This window comes from Mytilus edulis, chromosome 3, assembly GCF_963676685.1.
Source record: "Mytilus edulis chromosome 3, xbMytEdul2.2, whole genome shotgun sequence".
In the NCBI taxonomy this organism is placed as follows: Eukaryota; Metazoa; Mollusca; class Bivalvia; order Mytilida; family Mytilidae; genus Mytilus; species Mytilus edulis.
The window spans coordinates 72,894,918-72,918,061 of record NC_092346.1 but is presented as its reverse complement, the minus strand read 5'-3'; the positions used below and the strand labels follow the sequence as shown (position 1 = coordinate 72,918,061).

General features: G+C 30.1%; 1 protein-coding gene across 5 annotated transcripts in view; it reads left to right on the top strand.

Annotated features, from left to right (window-relative positions):
- Positions 1-23,144, top strand: part of LOC139517345 (5'-3' exoribonuclease 2-like) — a 46,141-nt gene that overhangs the window by 13,566 nt on the left and 9,431 nt on the right. The window contains exons 12-29 of one of the 5 annotated variants that reach the window (XM_071308288.1): positions 570-627; positions 911-960; positions 1,209-1,256; positions 3,688-3,822; positions 4,119-4,240; positions 7,248-7,332; positions 7,697-7,747; positions 8,426-8,533; positions 8,928-9,017; positions 9,607-9,763; positions 10,155-10,255; positions 10,790-10,869; positions 11,832-11,894; positions 12,419-12,487; positions 14,180-14,233; positions 15,865-16,005; positions 16,989-17,041; positions 18,511-18,548. In XM_071308288.1, coding sequence (XP_071164389.1) covers positions 570-627; positions 911-960; positions 1,209-1,256; positions 3,688-3,822; positions 4,119-4,240; positions 7,248-7,332; positions 7,697-7,747; positions 8,426-8,533; positions 8,928-9,017; positions 9,607-9,763; positions 10,155-10,255; positions 10,790-10,869; positions 11,832-11,894; positions 12,419-12,487; positions 14,180-14,233; positions 15,865-16,005; positions 16,989-17,041; positions 18,511-18,533 — 1,488 coding nt within the window. In that variant the 3' untranslated portion in view covers positions 18,534-18,548. Of the gene's footprint in view, positions 1-569; positions 628-910; positions 961-1,208; positions 1,257-3,687; positions 3,823-4,118; positions 4,241-7,247; positions 7,333-7,696; positions 7,748-8,425; positions 8,534-8,927; positions 9,018-9,606; positions 9,764-10,154; positions 10,256-10,789; positions 10,870-11,831; positions 11,895-12,418; positions 12,488-14,179; positions 14,234-15,864; positions 16,006-16,988; positions 17,087-18,510; positions 18,549-23,144 lie in introns of those variants that run through there. The other 4 variants (XM_071308285.1, XM_071308284.1, XM_071308287.1 and 1 more) reach the window with 4 other exon arrangements.

Below are 23,144 nucleotides of genomic sequence, written 5' to 3'. Positions count from 1 at the left end.
TGTGCAGCCAAAGGTAATATATTTGGTTAGCTTGCTTCTTAACTGAACTGTGAAGTCATTATTAGGTCAGGTATACAACCCTCCTTTCTAAGTAGTATAAAACAACAGACAGATAGATTGGTTTTCTGTCAGACTAGTCAATTCTTAAAGTAGGGAAGTTTACCTAATCTAAAAAGACTTCACGGTTCAGCTAACAAGCAAGCTAACCACAGATATTACCTTTGGTAACACACTCAATGGAATCCGCTATAACTATTTTTGATTGTATTGTAATTTGTATGTGAGGGCCTCAGGGAAGATTAGTTTATTGTAACTAACTGAGTTTACCCCTCTTTGAATAAAAAATTTATTATTATTATTATAATTTTCATGATAAAATTATATTTTGATTACAAATGCTGTTTAAGCTTTAATGATACTTTAGTAAATGAATTGGGCCAAGATGGTGATAAACTATTGACTGTTTAGAATTATTGATAAACCACTATACCTCATCATTATTAAAAGTTATATGATATAATGTGAATACAAAATGTATTATATTTGACTTTTGAGCCACTTTATTTTAGGGGTATTTGACAGATAGTGGAGTAGTAAACTTAAGTCGTGTACAGATAATAATGCAAGGTAAGATATACAATATTTGCACCTAGTACTTATTCTATTGGGAAGAGATAAAAATTGAAAAATGTCACAAGTGTAAATAATTCATTAGGGCATTCAACTTCAAAAGAATATTTCACAATTTTATTTTTTGTTGTTGCTGAGAGTGATGGGTTTTTTTTATTTAGAAAAATCAGTTGACTTTTTAAAAAAAATTGATACAAGATTTCCCTGATGGTGTAGCCTTATTACTAATATTGTAGATTTATGTATTGTTTTGATTTTCAATACTAAAATACATTTTCAGAGCTTGGTGAGGTAGAAGATGAAATTTTCAAGAAGAGGAGAAATAATGAGGTAAGTCTTAACATTTTATTTACTTGATTTCTATGAACATCATCAGTTGCAAAATGGTTTTGTTAAAAGGTTAACAAAATAAAGAATAGGAATAGCAAATTGTTTTGATAAAAAGGTTTTAAATAGTTTCAATTGACAGATAATATGTCAATTGGTTAGTGTATTATTCATAGGTTGTTAACATTTCAATGACCTATTTGGACAGAACAGTAGTGATCTAAAACTGTTTGTCCTTTTTATATTTTCAGTTAGAATTCCAGCGAAGAAATAAAGAAAGGAAAGCAAGAGAAAAAAGAGTATGTTGTATATGAATCTAGAAATGCTAACATTATTGGTTAATTTAATATAATTTCTGACTTTTAAAATTATACTGAAAAAGTTTGAAAACAAAAACAAAGGTCTTAAAAGAAGACTAGAACTACCGTATACAACCGTGTATTGTCTGCATTTGTGTATAGTCCGCACCCCCTCTGCATCCCCAAATATCGAGGAAAAAGTCTAGTTCGCTTGTATAGTCCGCGGCAACTTTTGACAAGATTGGGTCCACGAACAATGACGGAAAATGTCGAATTTGCGGTATTTTTTTTTTGCCGAGATCGGCAATATAGTTAGTATTGTTGTTGAAAAGATAGATAGTCAGTTAAAACTTATGATAAGTTTTTTAATGGTATCTTTAAAGATATGTTTTTAATCTTTGTTAAAGACCGGCAACACAGTAATTATTGCTGTTAAAAGATCGATGATCAATATAAAATTATGATCAGTTTGTAAAAGAAGACTTAAAAGATATGTATTTAATCTATTTTAAAAGTTTTCAAAAGATTCTGTTTAATTGCTTAATTAAATCGTCTTTCAGACTATCATTCTTTAAATATTAATTTAAAGTCCCAAACAATGAAAGTAAGAACTGTATTCATGTAATAAATGTTAATTAATTCAATCATGTACATTTAACTATCGGCTTATCACTTTTGATATCATTGAAAGTGGTAGCTTGCCCAAGCCAATAAACTGTTTAAAATTCTAAAAATAAATATTTGGTATGCTATTAAACAAAAGATGTTCAATGTTTAAAACTTGATTAGAACTCATTAAAATGTTACAACTCTTTAATCTTATCATTTCTTTTATTGATTTGAAGAACTGCCTCAGGTTATTGAATTACATTCATCACTTGTCAAAAGTTGACATGGTTAATTAATTGCTTTACACACAAACCCGTAAACTCATTCATGTAAGACGATACACCTGCACAATGTGACCTTTCACCTGGAAATATAGTTTCGTATACAAAATTCCACTTCTTTCAGGTTTACACTTTCAGTATTAATGGTAACGATTTACAATTAAAAAATGTTAGGTCTTGATTTATTTACGTCGATAACTTAAGAGTTAAACACAAATAGTCGGAATACGAAAATTTTTGATACTTTAATCACACATTTTCAAAATGGCGGATCATGGTTTACTTGTACTGTTCACACGCGAATAACATTAAACAAAATCGATCTTGGGAAGATTTCACTAGGTTTCAACTTGTCTATTATGGTTTTACCATTGAAGGGTTCATCTTTCATTGATATTCAGGATTCAGGTACACTGTTAAGATGCAATGACACAAATTTGACCAAATCCGAAACAAAGCGGACATTCGATCAAAGGCTGATTTTTATGCAAATTACTAAGTCAACACTGTTGGACTGTTTATTTTATTTAAAAAAAATAACAAAGAGTAGTCAAGAATACAGTTAGATTGTTTATTTTATTTCTAAATAATACAAAGAGTTGTCAAGAATACATTATAACATTGACAACACATGATGTTTCTGTTTACTTGGCCAAACCTCGTTCAACATCGTATCCCAACTCTGGAAAAAAATGTCATGAAATCCTATAGTACTGCATAGTCCGCACCCCTTCCATTAATATCATTCCCAGGGTAAAAAACCGCGGACTATACACGCCTTTCTGCGGTAGTATGAAATATCTCATTCATGACCTTGAATCAAATTAAAAAAAATTATCAAATATTCTTAAGTTGTTCTTTTCTGACATAGTTTATCAGTTATAATTCCTGTCAATTTTGACTTACACATTTGCTTCAAGCTTTATAACATATTGCATTTAAGGAAAACTACAAAAGTAGTAAAAAAAAATTCAATTAGAAACAGTTTTTCCCCACAAATTACGTATAAAGAATGCAGGGAATTTTTAGTGTATATGTACTATCTTGTTTTAAGAAATTATAGCATCACACTCTAGAAATATAACATCACATAACCATCATGCTAACAATCTTCCAATTGATAATAAGATATGGAAAATAATTTTACCCTAGAATTATTTTCATCAAGGCATTGTACACAACATTTTTGATACAAGGAAAATAATATTTTCAGTAGAAACAGCAAAACATACTATTTCAATATACTGTGGATTCATTTATTTTCGTGGGTATCAATTTTCGTGGATTGCTGAAAACTTTCATATTCGTGGATATTTGATTTCGTGGTTTTGCCAAACTTTGTATTTAGAGCCCTTTGAAAACATGTTATTCATTGGCACGTTTGAATTCGTGGTTCCCCTGTATTCATGAAACATGAAAATTGGTATCCAACAAATAATAATGAATCCACAGTAACATATAGAAAAAGGCAAATAATATTGTTTATTTGAATTGAAATTTTTGAGAATCTGTTGTGCTAGAAGAAGAAATTTTTTTTTCAGTTTTCTCAAGGACCTCGCTGGACACCAGGTGGACAGTTTGCGCCACAGGCATTAGGCCAGTCCCACAGCTCATCAGTATCAAATCCAAGACAAGAGGCCTACAAGGGTCGTGTGGATGCCATGCAGTCAATGATGGTATATTCAGGTCATGTACTAGTACATGGCTTTGGAGAAATTATATAACGGAAGAAAGTATTGAAGAATCATGCAAAGACTAAAATTTCAAATATTTGAAAACCATTTTTTATGTTATTTTTATATATTATTGAAAGCCTTTTTTTTTGTGATTTCTTATTATAAAAAAACTTTTAATTGCATATAGAATGAATTATAACCAAGAAAAGTTATTGAATTTGAATGTATAGCAAATATTTTTTTTCATAGCAGCTTATCAATGCAGATATTGGCATAAATAAATTTGGATTTTACAGACAAAAGACGAGCCAGGTAAAGGTACAAAGAGGAGTGCTCCTGATAGTGATGATACAGAGAAGACAGAGAAGGAGAAAGAAAAAGAAGAAGAAGAGGAGAAAGAACCAGATGATGAAGTCAAGTAAGTACACAGAAAAGATGTTATAAAAAAAATGGATTTTATTTTTATTGTTTAAATAAATTACATTTGATGGAATATTTGTTAGAAAAAGTTTGAATGTATAGGAATTAGATGGTCTAGATGTGATTTACCCAATGTTTTGATTTATATATACATTCTAAAATTTCAAATAACTTAGTCTACATTTTGTGTTACAAATGTCTGGTTATGTAATGTATTTCAGTTGTTTCCTGTAATTAGTTAATACTTCAGTCTTATCATGTACATCTTTTGTATATAATTTTATAAATTTACTGTTTGCAAAACTATAAATTATTCTAAATAATAGGGATGTTCTGGTAACTAACAGAAAACCCTGGCCGTTTTTGGCACAACTTTTTTTATCTTTTGGTCCTCGATGCTGTTCGACTTTGTGCTTGTTTCGGCTTTCAAACTTTTGTATTTGGGCGTCACTAGTAGATCTTGTGTGGACAAAATGCACTTCTGGCATATTAAAATTTTGAACTTGTTGCTTTTTGTTGGCTGTTGTTCGTGTGTTTCTTTGTCGATTGTGTTCTCCAATTTATTTATATTGTAGTCCTGTGGTGTTGAGTTGTCATTTTAATGTTATATTTCACATGGCTATAAAAGAGGGAGGTTTGGCATGCCACAAAACCAGGTTCAACCCACCATTTTTATGCCCCACCTACGATAGTAGAGGGGCATTATGTTTTCTGGTCTGTGCCTCCGTTCATTCGTCCGTCTGTGCTTCCGTTCGCCTCAGGTTAAAGTTTTTGGTCAAGGTAGTTTTTGAAGAAGTTGAAGTCCAATCAATTTGAAACTTAGTACACATGTTTCCCATGATATGATCTTTCTAATTTTAATGCCAAAATATAGTTTAGACCCCAATTTCATGGTCCACTGAACAAAGAAAATGATATGTTTGTATAATATGTAGAGACAACAACATCTGGGTTACCGCAAGGTGATAGTTTTATTGAGTCGACATGTTTCGCCGCTAATGCGGCATCATCAGGACAATATTACAGAGTTTACATGTTCATAAAGTGTATATAATGCGGTTGTATTAATTATGACGTAAAAGAATAAAAGTGAAAGTGAAAATGTAAAACAGTGTTCATGATGTAGCAAGAATAAAAGTTAAAAATAGAAATAAAAACAAAAAGTTTATCTTGACTGGTATGTTCCGTAGTCACTGTGATTGAGGTTCATATATAAATAGAAAGTGAAAGTGAAATTAAAATAAGAATCTAGTATAGTTAAAAGTGAAAGTTAGTCAATAAAGTTATTAACGATGTGGTTAGCTGCTATTCTTGCACGTCTGTGTAGAGGTCCTCATAGTGGTTTATAAAATGTCAGTTCATTTCCAAATAGGACAACACCCCATTGGCCATCCCGTACCAATTCAACTGAAAATGATAGTGCGAAGTTCAGGTTAAAGTTTTTGGTCAAGGTAGTTTTTGATGAAGTTAAAGTTACATCAACTTGAAACTTAGTACACATGTTCCCTATGATATGATCTTTCTAATTTTAATTCCAAATTTAAGTTTTGACCCCAATTTCACGGTCCACTGAACATAGAAAATGATTGTGCGAGTGGGGCATCCGTGTACTATGGACACATTCTTGTTTCCTTTTAAAAATGTCCTGTACCAAGTCAGGAATATGGCCATTGTTAAATTATAGTTCGTTTCTGTGTGTGTTACATTTTAACGTTGCGTCGTTTGTTTTCTCTTATTTTTTAGTGTAAATTCACATTGCGATAAGACGTGTCACGGTACTTGTCTATCCCAAATTCACGTATTTGGTTTTGATGTTATATTTGTTATTCTCGGGGGATTTTTTCTGATGCTTGGTCCGTTTCTGTGTGTGTTACATTGTAGTGTTGTGTCGTTGTTCTCCTCTTATATTTAATATGTTTTCCTCAGTTTTAGTTTGTTACCCGATTTTGTTTTTTGTCCATGGATTTATTTGTTTGAACAGCGGTATACTACTGTTGCCTTTATTTGTAAGGATTTTTTATTGAACTCAGTGTATACAGATAAAATTGTAACTGTTAGACCAAATCATATCATTACTTTTGATTGTCATCTAGGCAATATCCATTTCTTTTATAGTTCCTATGTACAATTTTGTTATCTATTTATAGACCAGTATTTAGATTATTCAATATTTGTGTACTACTGTATCTGTTAAACACTTAAGGTAGATTCATGGTATACCGCCATCTTGGATTGTACAATCACAGTACAAAATCGGTCTAGTTATTTGCCCAAATCAGCAAATTTGGAAACAAATTTGCAATTAAATGGTTAGACTGTTTATTTATATAAAGAAAACTTGCTAATTTATTGTATTATTCAAAATATTTTAACAAATATCAACCTTTTTGGTTTTTAAAATCAATTTTTTCAAATGAGCTATTTAAGGGGAGGTAACTCTTTTAGCACAAAATTTATACTGGGCTAATAGGGAAATTTTTTATTTTTACTTGTGGCAAGAAAACAAGTTCGGTGACACCATGTTTTCTTTTTATTTTCTTAAAACATATTATAAAACCTATCTCCTCACAATTTATTTCAAAATTCTATCTCATAGAATTTTTTTTATGCACTGTTATGTGTTTTTTTCATGAACAAACTAACCAAATTTAGGCAATTTTCAACGACTCATAGCAATTATAAGAAAATTCTGTCTCAAAAAACATTTACTTATGATCTACCTTAATTACATGTTCTAGCCATGTACCCATCAACAATACAACAAAATGCTAAGTACCAATAGATAAAATGTAAAAATAGAAATCTAACAAAAAGTCAAACTAGGAAATATATTGAACAAATTTATCATTTGTTTTTTCTGTTTTGAAAACTTTCTGTAAAAATTCAATTATGCAAATGCAAAAAAGCATATTTCAGATAATATAAAAATAATTAAAAAAAAGATGTCAGGGATAATGCTCTTTCTGTAGATTACACAAAAAACTTGACAGAAATTTTAATTACAGGTTATGGGAAGATGGATGGAAGGACAGATATTATAAGTCCAAGTTTGATGTAGATAAAGACGATATAGAATTTAGACATAATGTTGTAAGTTCATCTCTGTTCAGTTAAAGTTTGATGTGGGATGGAATATAAACTGTTCTTTAATCTTGCCAAATATATGTCTTTTGTTTATATGATTTATGTACTGAAAAAAGCCAAATATGTCAATCATAAAAATAGTTTGAGGATTTTTTTCTGATAGCAAATGAACAGAAAAGTTATATGAATGTGGGGTATTTGTTAATGAGACAAAACAACCTTTGTCTGTTATGATAGACTGTGATGAAAAATTGAAATATTAATGTGGTAAAAAAATATTTAAAAGAAAAATTGATATATTTAATGTGATAAAAAATATATGTAAGAAAAATCAAGATATTGATGACTAAAATTGAATTTTTCATTGTAGGCCAGACATTATGTTACTGGTTTATCTTGGGTTTTAAGATACTATTATCAGGTATGTACTGTTAATAATAATTTAGACTCCAAAAAATACAATTACTAATTTGCAAATTGAGTTTAAAAGTGTGATAAAAGAACACTATATTTAGCCCATCCGTTGCTCCCTATAATAAAAACTGTAACCTTCAAGTGTTGAATCATTGCAAGATTGTTAGTCTGAGCCTTTGTCATTCTACAAAATGACACCTGCAAGCACACTTATATAAGAATGAAGAGATTTAGTATGGTTACAATTGAGACAACTATCCACCAAAGTTCAAATGAAAAGGATGGAAACAATTATTGCCAACCATGCAGCCTTTCAACAATGACCAAAAAAAATGTATAATAAGATTTTAAAGGCCCTGACTTGTAAAATATAAAATAATTTAATTGAGAAAAAGGGAAGATTTATAATGATATAATTTACACAAAAAACAACAAATATGACTGGCATGACCAGGGACAACCACTAAACTACAGGCTCCTGACTTCGGACAGGCACAATAAGAATCTGGCGTGATAAAACATGTCTCATTAGACTGTCCAAATGCTTGAGAATTAAGGTGCAAATATTGCATTTATGGTCTCTCAATAAATTTAATCCTTATATTTGAATTGATTATGTCTCTTAGCCATCTTGCCTGTTTTCTGTATTTTTTGTAATGCTTTATCATTATACATGTATTTACAGGGTTGTGCCTCTTGGAAGTGGTATTTTCCATATCATTATGCACCATTTGCATCAGATTTTGTAAATATCAGTGATCTACCCAATGATTTTGAAAAACATACAAATCCAGTAAGTAAGAATACATTATGTGGATCTTGTTACAAATTATTGCTGCTTTACAGTAGCGTTTAATATATCTAGGCCAAGTTTGGGTTAGCTTTGAAGAAAAACATAGTAAAATGAAACCTTAATTAGTGTCTGAATGATTTGTTCAGGGTTGAAAGAGCTGACAAGTGATTTTTAATCATTTTATAATTGTCTGACATTTATTAGAGTTGAATAATTATTATAAAAACTTAGTTGTAGTGTGTTCTTTGAAAAAAAGCTTATTTCATCGTTAACTGTAACACACTGAAAAATTATGTTCAGAAGATTTTAATTTTTGATATTTTTTCCTATATATTGTTTTCCAAAGATTTTTATTATTTTATTTTTTTCTGTAAGTTGTTTTCTATATTTATAGTTTAAGCCATTGGAACAGTTAATGGGTGTATTTCCTGCAGGCAGTAAGAAACATCTGCCTCTGACCTGGCAGACATTAATGTTTGACCCTGTAAGTATTACATACACCATGGTAGACATAAAGCAAATAACAATCAAGACATTTCATACTAACTCTACCTTAATAAATACTGAAGAAAAAGTGAAGGAGACAATGACAAAATGGCAATCCAAAGATGAGAATGTAAATATTCCAATCAAAATGCCCTATGCAGTATTATTGCACAATCCAACACATTCTTTTAGTTCTTTTAAAATGCAAGATAAAAAGTTTAAACATTGCTTTTCACCCAAAAATACTTTCAGAATACTTTATTGGTATTGTTATATAGATTGGATAAACAATATGGCAAATGAATAAAGAGGGGCTTAAAAGGGGGGTATCTGCACGGAAGAACTCAAAATAAAAATTGCCATTTTCACGATGAACGAACAATTAAAAATGTCTTGCATGTTGATCTTTTTATCGATTTCACGAAACACAGTGAATAACAAACCTTTTTCACAACTGCATGTGAAATAAAAATGGCAAAATACGTTGTTATTTATTAAAAGTAAGAACTAACTTTTTGGATGTCCAAAATTGTATGCTGATTAGTATTTTTTATTTATTTATGCTTTTACTTTTTTGATGTAAACAGGAATCTCCTATCATAGACTTTTACCCTACAGACTTTAGGATAGATCTGAATGGGAAGAAGTATGCCTGGCAGGGAGTAGCTTTACTACCTTTTGTAGACGAGAAGAGGTTACTGAAGGGTTTAGAGACTGTTTATTCAGATCTGACTCCAGAGGAAGGTACTGCTTATTATTCATTATGTAATCTTCCTGTCATTTTTTATCAAAAAATTTTGTTGTAAGGTTTCTTCAATCTTCTTTCTATAATCCTTACAAAATCTGATAATTTACTCAACTGGTAGTTTGAAAAAATGCTCTGTGACTCATACTTTTCGATATAATTTTGGAAAAAAACATGATATAATCTACAAGTTGGTAATTTATTAAAAAGATCCATCCATTTTGATTTTGATCTGCCATCTCTCTTAAGCTACATACAATTTATTAATAATTCATTGTGATGATTGATAAACTATTTGTATACTTTATTTTATGATCAAGCAAGCTAACAAACACAATTAACTTTATTGTTTCATATACTCACTAAATTAAAACTTTTATAATTTATTAGTTTTTAGAAATGGTAGAGGTAAAGACAGGCTGTTTGTAGGTAAAAGACACCCAGCTCACTCCTTCTTTGAGGGTCTGTATGAAGGTGAAAGGTCAGAAGAGGTGAGGAAATAATCATATTCAATATTGTTAATTTATGGAACTGCTTTTAAGATCGATAAGACAGAATTTGAAAATGAAGTATTAACTTCCACGCTTCATTTAAAATGTGCTTCGGTCAATACTTTAACACTTGTAATGAAATTACAAAAAGAAGCAGTCATGTGTTAATTTGTACATAGGCCCTATATGAACTCTTGTCCCAATAACTTGGCTTGAAACAAATAGTTTTTATAAACTTACAATTCTTTTCAAATATATGAAATGAAAAATAATGTATATTTTATATTGGCTATGGATTAAGTGTTTGTTTCCTTTTCCTTTTCTCTTAGCAACAATTATTTATTTTGATCTGAATGTTTTGTTTCTGTGATGGAATAGATTTTTATTGTTGATTTATTCAAATACAATTGCAGACTAGAAATGAGCAGGCCTCAACAAGACTATGTGCTCAGTTTTGAAGGATGCAGTAGCTATCAACAGAAAATAATCTCATCAACATCATTATCATAACAAATCTGAATTATTTCCTTACAGGGTGTAGAAGTAAATCCCTCTTTGACACATGGTATGGCAGGTCGTGTTTGGTGTGATGATAAAGCTACAATGTCAGGAGAGTAAGTTTTTAAAGCAACCTATATACAAAATCAGCTAGCTATTAATATTTTGTAAAAAAAAAAATTATGGTTTTTATACAGCCGTCAAAATTTTGACGGGAGGTATTATGGTATACAAATGTCTGTCGGCCGTCTGTGTGTCTGTCTAACTGGCGTAAACATGTCACACTGTAACTTGAGAACAACTTATCAAAATTTCATGAAAATTAACACACTTGTTTCTTATGATGGTCAAACAATATGTATACTTTTTGGGCCTAAAATAATATATTGTTTGTTTCCCCAATCCCGACCCTGCCGAGCAAGGTGTGGGTAGGTAGGTAGGGAAATTTATTTTTTCCAAAACGCTTGACTTTGTAACTTTACAGAAGGAGGTATCACTTGTCAGGCAGTATCCTAGAAACAATTTATGATTATTGCTTAAAACTTTACACACGTATCTAAAGATTTGTATACTTTTTTGTGATGATTCATAATTTGATTTTAGAGTTATTGAGTTTTTTTTATAAAAAAAAAAAAAGGGGGAGGGGGGTTCACATGTGGCACAGTATCTCAAAAGCATTTATGACAATTGCTTAAAACTTTACACACTTCTTAGTTATACTAATCTAGAAATCTGTATACTTTTTAGTGATGACTCATAATCTTATATTAGAGTTATTGAGTTTTTTTGTAAAAAAATGAGTGGTTTTTCACATGTTGCACCGGTTCTCAGAAACTGTTTATGATTATTGCTTAAAACTTCACACACAAGAAGACGGGCCTGTCATGCGCTCGTGGCGCAGCTGTTTATTTTTCTTTTATGGTGTCAGAGATTTAAAGAAAATTTTTAAATATAAAGTTTCTGACGAAGTTAAGCTTTTAACCATCCAAGAACTCATGTTTCGTTGAAATATGAACTGGAGTTTTTAATGAGATGTTTTATCAAGTATGTTAATAATTATATAATTTCTATGTTTCAGAACAATTAAATCCCCCTTACCACAACCAGAAATGAAAGACATCCTTGATAATCAGTGTTTATGGTTTGTATCACTTTAGTATAGAAAATCAATTCCTCAACTATCAAAAGGGACAAATTTAAATAAATATTGAAATAGGAAATATTTAACCTATCAAATTTGGTGACTTAGTGTCTAAAGTTTTAAATATATATATATCTGATTTAACATAGCGAACAAACCCACAAATTCAAGATATAAAACAAACTCATTACTTCAGTTAATGGAAGATACATGTTAACAAAGTAACAAGTAGAGAGAAACCTGTCTTTAAGGAAAATGAAAGATGATGTTTTTCATAATTCAGTAAATGACAGACACAAAAAAAGATTTTTGTAGAAGTATTGAACTAGAATTAATCATTACTAGAACACAATTACACTTATTTTAAAACTGTTTGGTAATATACTCACATTTTTTAACTTGTCTCCTTTTAACATCTTTCAAACCTCAGCAAAATATGTGTTTATTTCCATACCGTTACTATGCATTTCTAATAAATTGCATCTTTCAAGATTTATTTACTAAATAAGTATAATATTTTTCAGTATTCTGTACAAAGATCCAGTATATGATGATGACCATTTGTTTCCCTCCAAAGTTCTCCCTAATGCTAAGTAAGTGTGCACACTGCATTGTACAGCTTATAATGTCAATATATACCCATAGGATATTGTATATGCCCAAAATATATTACCTGCCTAACCATGCTTTTGATGTACTTTCAGTTATAAATAATTTTTGCCTTAATGACTTGGATTTTGTGCAGTAAATACTGTCTTTTAAATTCATTAATATTTAAGTCTTTAACTTTTTAAACAAATATTTACCATTAAGTTATTTTTTAATAGATACATACCTTTTGAACATTGTAAAAATTTGTGAATGGTTTTTTTCTCATAGTAGACAAAAGCCTCCTCTCCCCTAAAAGAATGTACAAAGATGGCTTTTGCTTTGAATTTTCCTATTGGCAGATTTTAATGATGATAACTTCCCACAACAAGGTTATTTTCTAAGAAAATGGTCAATCTATAGATGCTTAAATGAGGGTCATTGAGAGTCTGAGCATGAAACATAACCTTCAGATTATTTTCATGTGTGTGATTATAGGTCTATTCTTTATATTATGTATATCTGCCTCTTGTTACAGTGTTCACTATCCGAACAGATGATCTTTGGTTGCCAAAAGATAGTATCAATAACAAAATTATTTATTTTTGCTTTTTATGTATAGTTTACTGACAAACAGACTATTTTACAATTAACATTTAGATAAAATTTAAGGTTAAAGTTTTTCAGTCATCAATAACTTTGTCAAACCTTCATTGAATTTTATTAATTTGATGAAATCTTAAAAACAAAGTTCATAGGTCAACTACATTACTTCTATTACTTCGCTGATAGTATTTATTTGCCCGTCGTAAGGGTCACATGATGTAGTAATTTCTACGTTCTTTTTGTGTGGACTTTAGTCTCAAATTTTACATTTAACTGAAATTATACAATTTTATTTTTAAAACGTTTGAAACTATGGCAATATCATGCATATTTATGAATTTCTAAACAAGAATTGAATTAATTTCATTATAAAATAAAAAGTTTACTCTAGAGTGGGGTGCTCATTTTCGCCATATCTTTCCATGTTTTCTTCAGTTTATGTGTAGGTCTTTATGTTTTTGAAGTATACTGATATTTCAATATGAAGATAACTTAAAATGCAAAATATTCTTAGCTTTAAAACGTGTTTGTTTTGAGAAAAATGATCTAAAAAGTTGGATTAAAGGGTGTTTGAAATTTCCTGATGTTTTGTCAAAGGTGGACACATATTCGCCGTTTTTACATATCTATTTAAAACCAAATAACTGCAGCTTTAAACAATATTTATCAAACAAATTTCATTATAGATGAATAGCAGACATTTGAAAGGTGTAAAAAAATGAAATTTAGGACAATCAGTCAAAAAATTATTAAGAAATACTTCTTTGAAATTGTTTTTTTCATTCAGGAAAATCGTTGTCCTTTAATCGGTCCTTTGCGGTAAGTGCCGAAATTTGGTCTCATTTTCAAAAATAATCATTTGTTATAAAAATATAATTTACTGTCATATTTCTTCCATTTAATCCTCCTATGAAGTTTTTACACATCAAAATCTTAAAACGGCGAAATTGTGTCCACGGCGAATATGAGCGCCCCACTCTAACCACCACAAAATGTTATCATCATGCATGTATAGTCATTTTATAGCACATCATTCAAATGTAATCTATATCATTGTTCTTATTTAATAAGTCATGAGCTGTCATTTGTAGATTTCCTAGAGAATTACACATATTAGAAACCTATGGTTTTAGACTGACCTCAAGGTGACATGTTACCTTGCAGATCCATAAACCCTTTACTAACTTGTCCTGCTGATTAACCCATATTGCTTTAAAGAAGGCATGTTTCATAGCTAGTTAAATGTAGTAGATCATGTTTTGTAGAAATAGTGGTTGGCAAATATTCTTATTTCAGGTTTTATAGGTTACAACTTTTCAAACTTGAATTTGTTAATTGTTCTATAGGAGCTTTCAATGATTAACAACTAATGTTAAGACATTTCCTGTATTAAAAATCTATTACATTTCAGTAATCAGGGAAACATGTGGTATTCAATATTGATGTGAAAGTTCCCTGAAATCGATTACAAAAGCTTCTCTGCTATGTTGCACTCTTTATACAATGTATCTTTTTAGAAAAAAAAGTTTTATTCAAGTAATATATGTGGAATAGTTAATTATGTTTGAACAGAATTGCTGAGAGGTAAAATAGGGATATTTACCAACCATGTGAACTTTTATAATGACAATTTGTTTATTGTTATAGTTGTATTTGTTGAATTTTTCTTTCAGTTCATTTGCTTTTTACTTTGCATGAAAATTATTTATCCATACAATTTTATTGCATATCGCAAAGATCATGGATTTCGTTTGTTTTTCTGTTTTCAATTAGTATCCTAACAAAGAAGTATTCACATGTTTAATTGCTCTTATGAGTAAGTAACAATAGGAAAGAATGCTAAATCATTTAAAAGATAGGTAGATAGAAAATAGGTTTCATCTTAGCAGTAGTATTTCTTTCTTTTTATAAGTAAAATAAATAGTTATGCACTTTAGGACCCTTTGAAGTTTAAGGACCACAAATATTATTTCAATGATGATAATATTATTATATAACATATTCAAAGAATAAGATTATTAACCCCTTATATAATGTGAAATAGCACTTTGGTATGATATGGTTAACATTCATTGATACCGCATTGCATCTTCAAAATTCTATTGAAAGTTGACAGTGATATTAAGAATCCAGCTGGATTAATAAAGGTGTCCTAAAAATTCTTCTTTTTTCCTAAGAAAGGTTTTAGAAAGACGAAATTGAAGAACAGGAAAAAGGGACACGAAAGAGGCATCCATGATTGTTTTCAATTGTAAAAGAACTCCAATTATAGCTTTTTATACCCTGAGTTTTAAATTAACTGTACTGAATATCTTTCCAGATAAAAAAAAAAGGAGATTAAAGTGCAAAACATATATATTCTTCTTGTGACCTACAGTTTTCTTTAAAACTGATATATAACATCTCTATGTAAGGGACCGAAAAATATGAAAATATTGGGAATTATGCATTCTTCCAGTTTCAAGAATTTTTTGTCTATTTAGGGGGATTATATTTTAACATCTGCTTTGTACTAGGCTATCATGTTGAGTCCAATTTTAATTGTATTAGCCCAAAAGATGCTTGTCTACAGGAATGCCTGTCACATTATTCTCAAACCTGCATTTGTTCTAACATGAATGTGGATTGATATTAAGGAAAACATACATAATTATTAGGGGAAGTCTTAGTGCAAACATTGATTAGAAAAAAGAAACATAATATCTGTTAATTTGGAATTAAAAGTTATGAGTATTTTGAAACAATATTGGACATTAATTTTTGCTGCTTATTTCAGAATGCCAGAGAGAGTATTAAAACCAGAAGATTTTGATCAGAGAAATAGAGGAAAGAGTTGGATGCCACAGTTAGGTTTCCAGAAACACAGTGGTTATAGAGGAGACAGAAAAGACAGTTCAGCAGCCAATAGAATGTTGAGGTTTGTTCTTAAACTTGGTAACCTTCACTTTCAGCTCATATTCTTAATAAAGTTATTATTATATGTAGCCAGACTTCAAAAATTCATGTATACCAATTCTGTGTATTCATTTATTTTGGAGGGTATCAATTTTCCTGGATAGAGGAACATTTGCATTTTTGTGGATATTTGATTATGTGGTTTTGCCATTCATTTTATGCATACAAAGCCTACAGAAAATTTGTAATTTGTTGGAACATTTGAATTTGTGGTTCATCTGTAAACAAAACCCACAAAAATTGATATCCAACGAATAATAATGAATCCACAGTAATAAGCTACTTACCAATGTCTGTTTTAACTCATGCATGACACAACATTGATGCCAGGACAGCTTCCTGTTGTATTATTTGTTTTATTATTATTATTATTATTACAATTTTTCTATAGCGCTAAATCTAAAACAATATTACTCAAAGCGCTTTACATCACATGTTAAACGAAATATACACACAGACAGTGATAAAAATATAAAACATGAACCCACAAAATAAATATTTAAGTGTTAAAACTTTTCTAGATAAAAGGATTAATAATGTGGAATTTTTTTCAAAAAAGTGGAATATATATATCAATGAATCAAAATAAAAAAAACGAGTAAAAAATTATACTGAATAAAGTTGGTAAAATAGATAACCAAAAAAGTCTAAAATAAGATTGCTATTACAAATTATCAAATATAAGTTAAAAAGTTGTAAACGTTTAATACATTGGATATTGTGTTGTAAGTGATCTTATGCAGTTTTTTCCTTTCACATTTTTATGAAAATTATATCATAGGTTCATATGAGAATTTCTAGTATATCAGATGATCTATGCACTTCAAATGGAAAACGTTAATAAGCCATGGTCAGATAAAACATATGCTGTGTCTTGGGACTTTAAAAAAAGATGTTGTTTTGTAGAATATTGAAATTTTGACAGTTCATTTTGTATTTTTACAGAGGAAGTATGGGACGAGGTAACAACCAAGGAGGTGGAGGTTGGAATAGACAAAGTATGTACAAATCTCATAGTGCTCCCTCACTTAGGTATCCAAGAGGTTGGTAATACTTTCCTCTCAGTTTAGGCATGGGGTTAAGGCAATCACAAACTGTTTTCTGACAACAAAATCTTAGAAATCATGATCTGAAAATATCAATTATGGTTTCTGTAAACATTGCACAATGTGTGTGTTTACAATTATTTATCATTTGAACACTACTTCTCCTCGAATTTGGGCAGCGAGTTACTTACCATTCTGGAGTTATGCCCCATTATAACTTTGAAAACAACAAATTTGTTCTTTTGCACACTCTTTCTTAAGTTTGCCTCATGCAAATTTTATGAAACAGAGTTCAAATTTTTGCTTCATGTCATTTACGATTCTAGAGACTTGCCCCAATTTAACTTGGAAAATTGCAAAGCTTGAGGAGGGACATTCATGTCCTCAGATACATTCTATGTTTTTCCACTAAGTTATCAAATATTAATACATAGAGATATGAAGAAATATACTGTTTATATTTTGCAAACCATAGTCAAATTGCTTCTATAACAGCAAAAATGATAAGAAGGGAAGTAATTCTGTCATAATACTTTGTCAGATAACTGTTCATTGTTTAGCATGCTTCAAAGTTTTATTGTTATTTTATTTACTAATTGATGGTACACAATACTTTTTGATAATTTTTGTGTGTAAAAGAAATTACGAGTGTTATGTCATGTTAAAATAGGTTTGTTTATTTCAATGACCCTTTTTGTAATAGTATTAACTACTCTTTGTAGGATCTGTAGGTGAGGTATTCAAAGGCTACAATTTTCCCTCATCCCAATTCGATATTTTTTTGGCAAATATTTACACCTTCACATACATTTTTGGATGGATCTTTACAATTAAAATTTTAATATTTAAATGTATTTCTGTAATTAATTCTGAACATTGGTACATATATATATAAAATGGTCCAAAAAAATTACAAAAGATTTTAAAGAAATATTTATGAATACATGTACATCGTAAAAGCAAATCAGCAAATTTTATTCTTCTACACTTATTTTCTTTTGATTTTTTGTTTCATTGATACTGTATTACTTTTACTGTTTTCTAAACTGTTTATCACTTTCTCACTTGTTCATCAATTCCACACTTGTTAATAAAATTCCAATTGTTGATTAATGTCACACCTTTTAGCATTTTAAATAGTGTACTGCATATTTTAACACAACCAGTTCTGATACAATGTTGAACAGAAATCAGATAGGTTTATTTCCAAAGTTATCTATTTACACTAAAATAATCAACATGTACTTTTCAAAATTTGATTAAGTTACAACTTTTGGAGTGAAATGAAAAAAATGTATTATCATTGATAATCTGCTTCATTTCTTGTTATTATTCTATGAAGATCTCACTTTTATCTGATACAAGTTTACTAACAGTAGAGCGTTTTCAAAATATTATCTCCCTTTTCACAATTTTTTCAGTTGTGGCACATCAATGCTATTAATTAATTGGAGTGATCTCCCTTGCCACAATTGAGAAGTTGTTCATCATTTCTATTTAATTGTTTGGAGTTTTCTCCCTTGTCACAGTTGTGGTTATAATTTCCATGTTTTTGGTTTTTTTTTATCTTTAATAATTAATGTTTAGGTTATCTACAAATCAAATAAAAACTAATGGATGATGGATTTTTTTTTATTATTTTTTTTTTACATGATAATCTCTTCTGAAAATGTTTTCACATGATTTTAGTCATTGAAGATGACTTTAAAAGCCAGAATCTTTTTTTCAAAGGAACTTGTTTTCTCGCTGATTTTGAATAATGAATGATAATACAAAAAAAATTTCAGTCTCTGTTTGTTCGAATAGAAAATCCTCTGGTTCATCTTCTTCTTGCTTCTCTCCATTTGATGTTCCATCATCAGCATTTTTGTTTCATCTGCTGTATGCCCAATAATACAAATACATATCTGTCATACACGAAACACTTCTAGATTGTGTCTTCAAAGGACAGCTAAAGTCTATTGGCAAGGCAATGAGCTCCAATCATGGATGGATAATCATCTTTAAGTTTGACAATCAACCCATTTTCCCCCCTGTCATATTTGAAGCACCATCAGACCAAAAGCCCACACATTTGTACACACTGTCATATATTTTCTTTGTTTTCAACTGACTGACAACAGAATTGTATAGATGACTAGACTCAATAGAGGAAGGAGATTCAGATAACAGAATTGTATTGAAGACTAGACTCAATAGAGGAAAGAGATTCTGATAAATCTATTCTTCACTTTCCCCTGGTTGCAATACCTCCTGAACAATTTTTCTTGCTCTACCCAACCATCATCCATGCTTCCATCCATTGTAAGAGAAACGAATTTAATTGTATCCATAATGTGTACTACTTTTCCCTTTCTAAAGCTGCTATGGCTTTCAGGAAGCAGGTTCCTGCAGCAGTATTGTTGTATATTTCCCCAGTGTCTAATTCCTTGGCCTTCTCTAGCATATTCAACCAGTTAAAGTCTGATAGAGGTAGGTTGTATTTAATCACTGCCTGTATGTTTAAGAACATATTTTATAATTGCTTTCTCTGGCTTTCATTTAAAGCTACGAGAGATTTATGTCCTGTAGTTTTATCAGGATTTTGTTTATCATAAGTAATAGCAATAGCTTCTTTGTGTGCCTTAGACTTGCATATTTGGCAAAACATTTGTTTTTCTCCTCATTATAGCTTTCCATTTGTTTTGGAAAATTCTTTCCGGCCTATCAATATGTTTATAACCTTTTGGTTTAACTTTTTTTTTTACCTCTTTGTCATTATCTGTTGTTTGCACACTTTTTAGTTTAACACTGGGTTTAGTCCCCTCTCTGAATGAAATGGGCCATCATGACTTTAACGACTGGCTATTTTTCAAAAGTATTGCAGTAATTTTGAGCTATGCTACAAAAATCAAATTACTGTAGTTACTAGTTCAAAAACTATCTGAAAACTAAAGACGACTGGTGCATTTTTCAAAAGTATTACTGTAATGTTAAGCTTTGCAGTTTGTTTACATTAGCAATCAGTTCAAAAGCTATCTAAATACAGAAAAGATATTAAAATCAAAGTGAACAAACATCAAATTTAAATGTAACTTAGGAATCAGATTCAGTATGTTGGTTACACACAAAAATGTAGTACAATACAAGGTATACTGATACAACATTCAGAGCTACAAATAAACTAAATTTGCTTGATTATGCAAAAAAAAAAAAACAGTAAAAAATTCGATCCATTTGTTTATTTCAGTGTTCATAAACCAAATTAATACAAAATAACACAATTATATGTCAAAACCGTGCATTCTAATCCCTTATAGTTGCCGTAAAGTGCTTTATTACCCTATTAATGGATAAATTGTTGTTGGTAATTTATCTAATTTTGTAATTTAGGAAAACTGCTTTCGTTCTAAAAATAGAGCTTCAAATTAACTAATGAGGATAGGTGTACAAATTTCTATATCAATTGCTCCTTTATACTTAAAGATTATATCCCTGGTAAACGCTAATTCCTAAAGTTTTGTATGTTTGAATTAATTTACTTGAAATTAACAGTTTTGGGATAAATATAAAAGAAAAATCTCTTTTGATTTTGAAATATTATAGGTTTGTTTTGGAAGAGTTCTGATACATTTAACCTCTGGCCTTGAAGGCATAAAACTTTGCTCAGTGCTCGGAGCACAAAAATCATGCTCGAAACATGAAATCCAGCAATTTGATTGGTTGATTCTGGAGTCTGACTACAAAAATCGTGCTCGAAAGTTTTATGATCTAAGTTGATTCTTGTATTGTATGTAAAATTAAAAATTAAGAGTATTAATTTAAAATAAAACAATGCATGTTCCAGTACATGGTCTATTCAGACTATTATATTATTTTTATTCTGTATCTGATCATTGGAAATTTGTATTTCTGATAGAATATGATAGCAATAACCTTGTTTTAGATATACAATGTATTGACGACTTTTAAATATGATAGGCAAACTGAAAATAGAATTTGTTTGCTTAGTATGTTTAAAAATGTTGCACAGTAATATTCTAATATTCCCATGAGGGAAAAAGTGTTTGAAGAGAAACATTTTATGTGTAAATGGCAAACTTATTATTTTTGTATTGATGTGGATCAATTATGATTTAATTTCTTGGTAAAGGTCATTATCTCAAGATACAAGATAAGATTAACTGTTGATGCATTATTATTTTTGAAATACCAACTTTTGTGAATTTCATGATTATAGTACAAATTTTCTGAAGGCTTGTATGCAGACTTTGCAATTACCAAGATATACAATATGCACCCAACAAAAATATATCCTCTGTCTACAACAAATAACTGGATCAATAATACAAATGAATGTGACCACTGGGTAGATTGTTGGTTGTACATGTATAATAATGTTCCCCATTGACCACTGGGTAGATTGTTGGTTGTACATGTATAATAAGGTTCCCCTTGACCACTGGGTAGATTGTTGGTTGTACATGTATAATAAGGTTCCCCATTGACCACTGGGTAGATTGTTGGTTGTACATGTATAATAAGGTTCCCCATTGACCACTGGGTAGATTGTTGGTTGTACATGTATAATAAGGTTCCCCATTGACCACTGGGTAGATTGTTGGTTGTACATGTATAATAAGGTTCCCCATTGACCACTGGGTAGATTGTTGGTTGTACATGTACAATAAGGTTCCCCATTGACCACTGGGTAGATTGTTGATTGTACATGTATAATAAGGTTCCCCATTGACCACTGGGTAGATTGTTGATTGTACATGTATAATAAGGTTCCCCATTGACCACTGGGTAGATTGTTGATTGTACATGTATAATAAGGTTCCCCTTGACCACTGGGTAGATTGTTGGTTGTACATGTATAATAAGGTTCCCCATTGACCACTGGGTAGATTGTTGGTTGTACATGTATAATAAGGTTCCCCATTGACCACTGGGTAGATTGTTGGTTGTACATGTATAATAAGGTTCCCCATTGACCACTGGGTAGATTGTTGGTTGTACATGTATAATAAGCATCCCCATAATTGTGGTTATTTCTCTTACACAATTTTATCCCTCTAGAAATAAAGTCCCTTATTATAATTTTGTCATAGATTTCACTATCATAAAGACAACTTGTTCTTGCATATCCTGTGAAAAGATTCATCAATCGATGTAAAGCATTGATATTTTTGAGAAATAATTTTTGGTATGTGCAATTTTACACATTATAAATTGAAAGAATATCTAATTGACATAACGAAGGTTGAATTTTATCATTATCAAGAGAGTTTGACTGTTTTTCATGGACTTTTTCATTAATCTGAATAGATGTTCAGAGCTGTCTTTATGAATACAGTCTCACTTGTCTTGTACCCTTAAAATATGAATGATGCACCCTTCATGATTCACATATAACTTAGACTTGTCACCTCAAACCATAAATGTTATAAAAAAAATAAAAAAAAAATAAAATTGAAGTCATTTCTTTCCACATATTGCAATCAAAAGGCTAGAAGAGGTGGTGTGGCAAGGTATAGATCACTGAAACAATTTTATAAGGCATGTGATAAAAGACTGTACTTTTACAGTGAAATAAGATGTCTAATGAAGATTGATAAATTTTATTTCGTTAATCACATTTTAAAAGTGACTATATAATTAAGTGAATTAGTTAATGTGATAATTTTCTATGGTGATAGTGTTGGAGTGGAACATTTTAATTGTCATATTGTCAGTCCCAGTTGGCCATTACGTTCACAACTACAACAAACGTTTTTGACGTAAGTCAATCAACATCTAATCTCATAGAGTATGCCATGTGCATCAAAATAAAAGGTACATTCACAACGCATTATTATAAATGCCAATTTTTATAAACATTATCTAGTTATAAGATTGGCAATGAATCTAGATGATTAATTAAATATGTAAATTTATTCATGACAATGTAATTCTTTTCTCAATCATGTCTAATTAATTGTTATTGGCCAGTCTTTGCGACCTCATAGGCATACTAAGTCAATTGTTGACTTCGAAAAAGATTTACTTCTCACAAATAAATTGGATTTCTTGC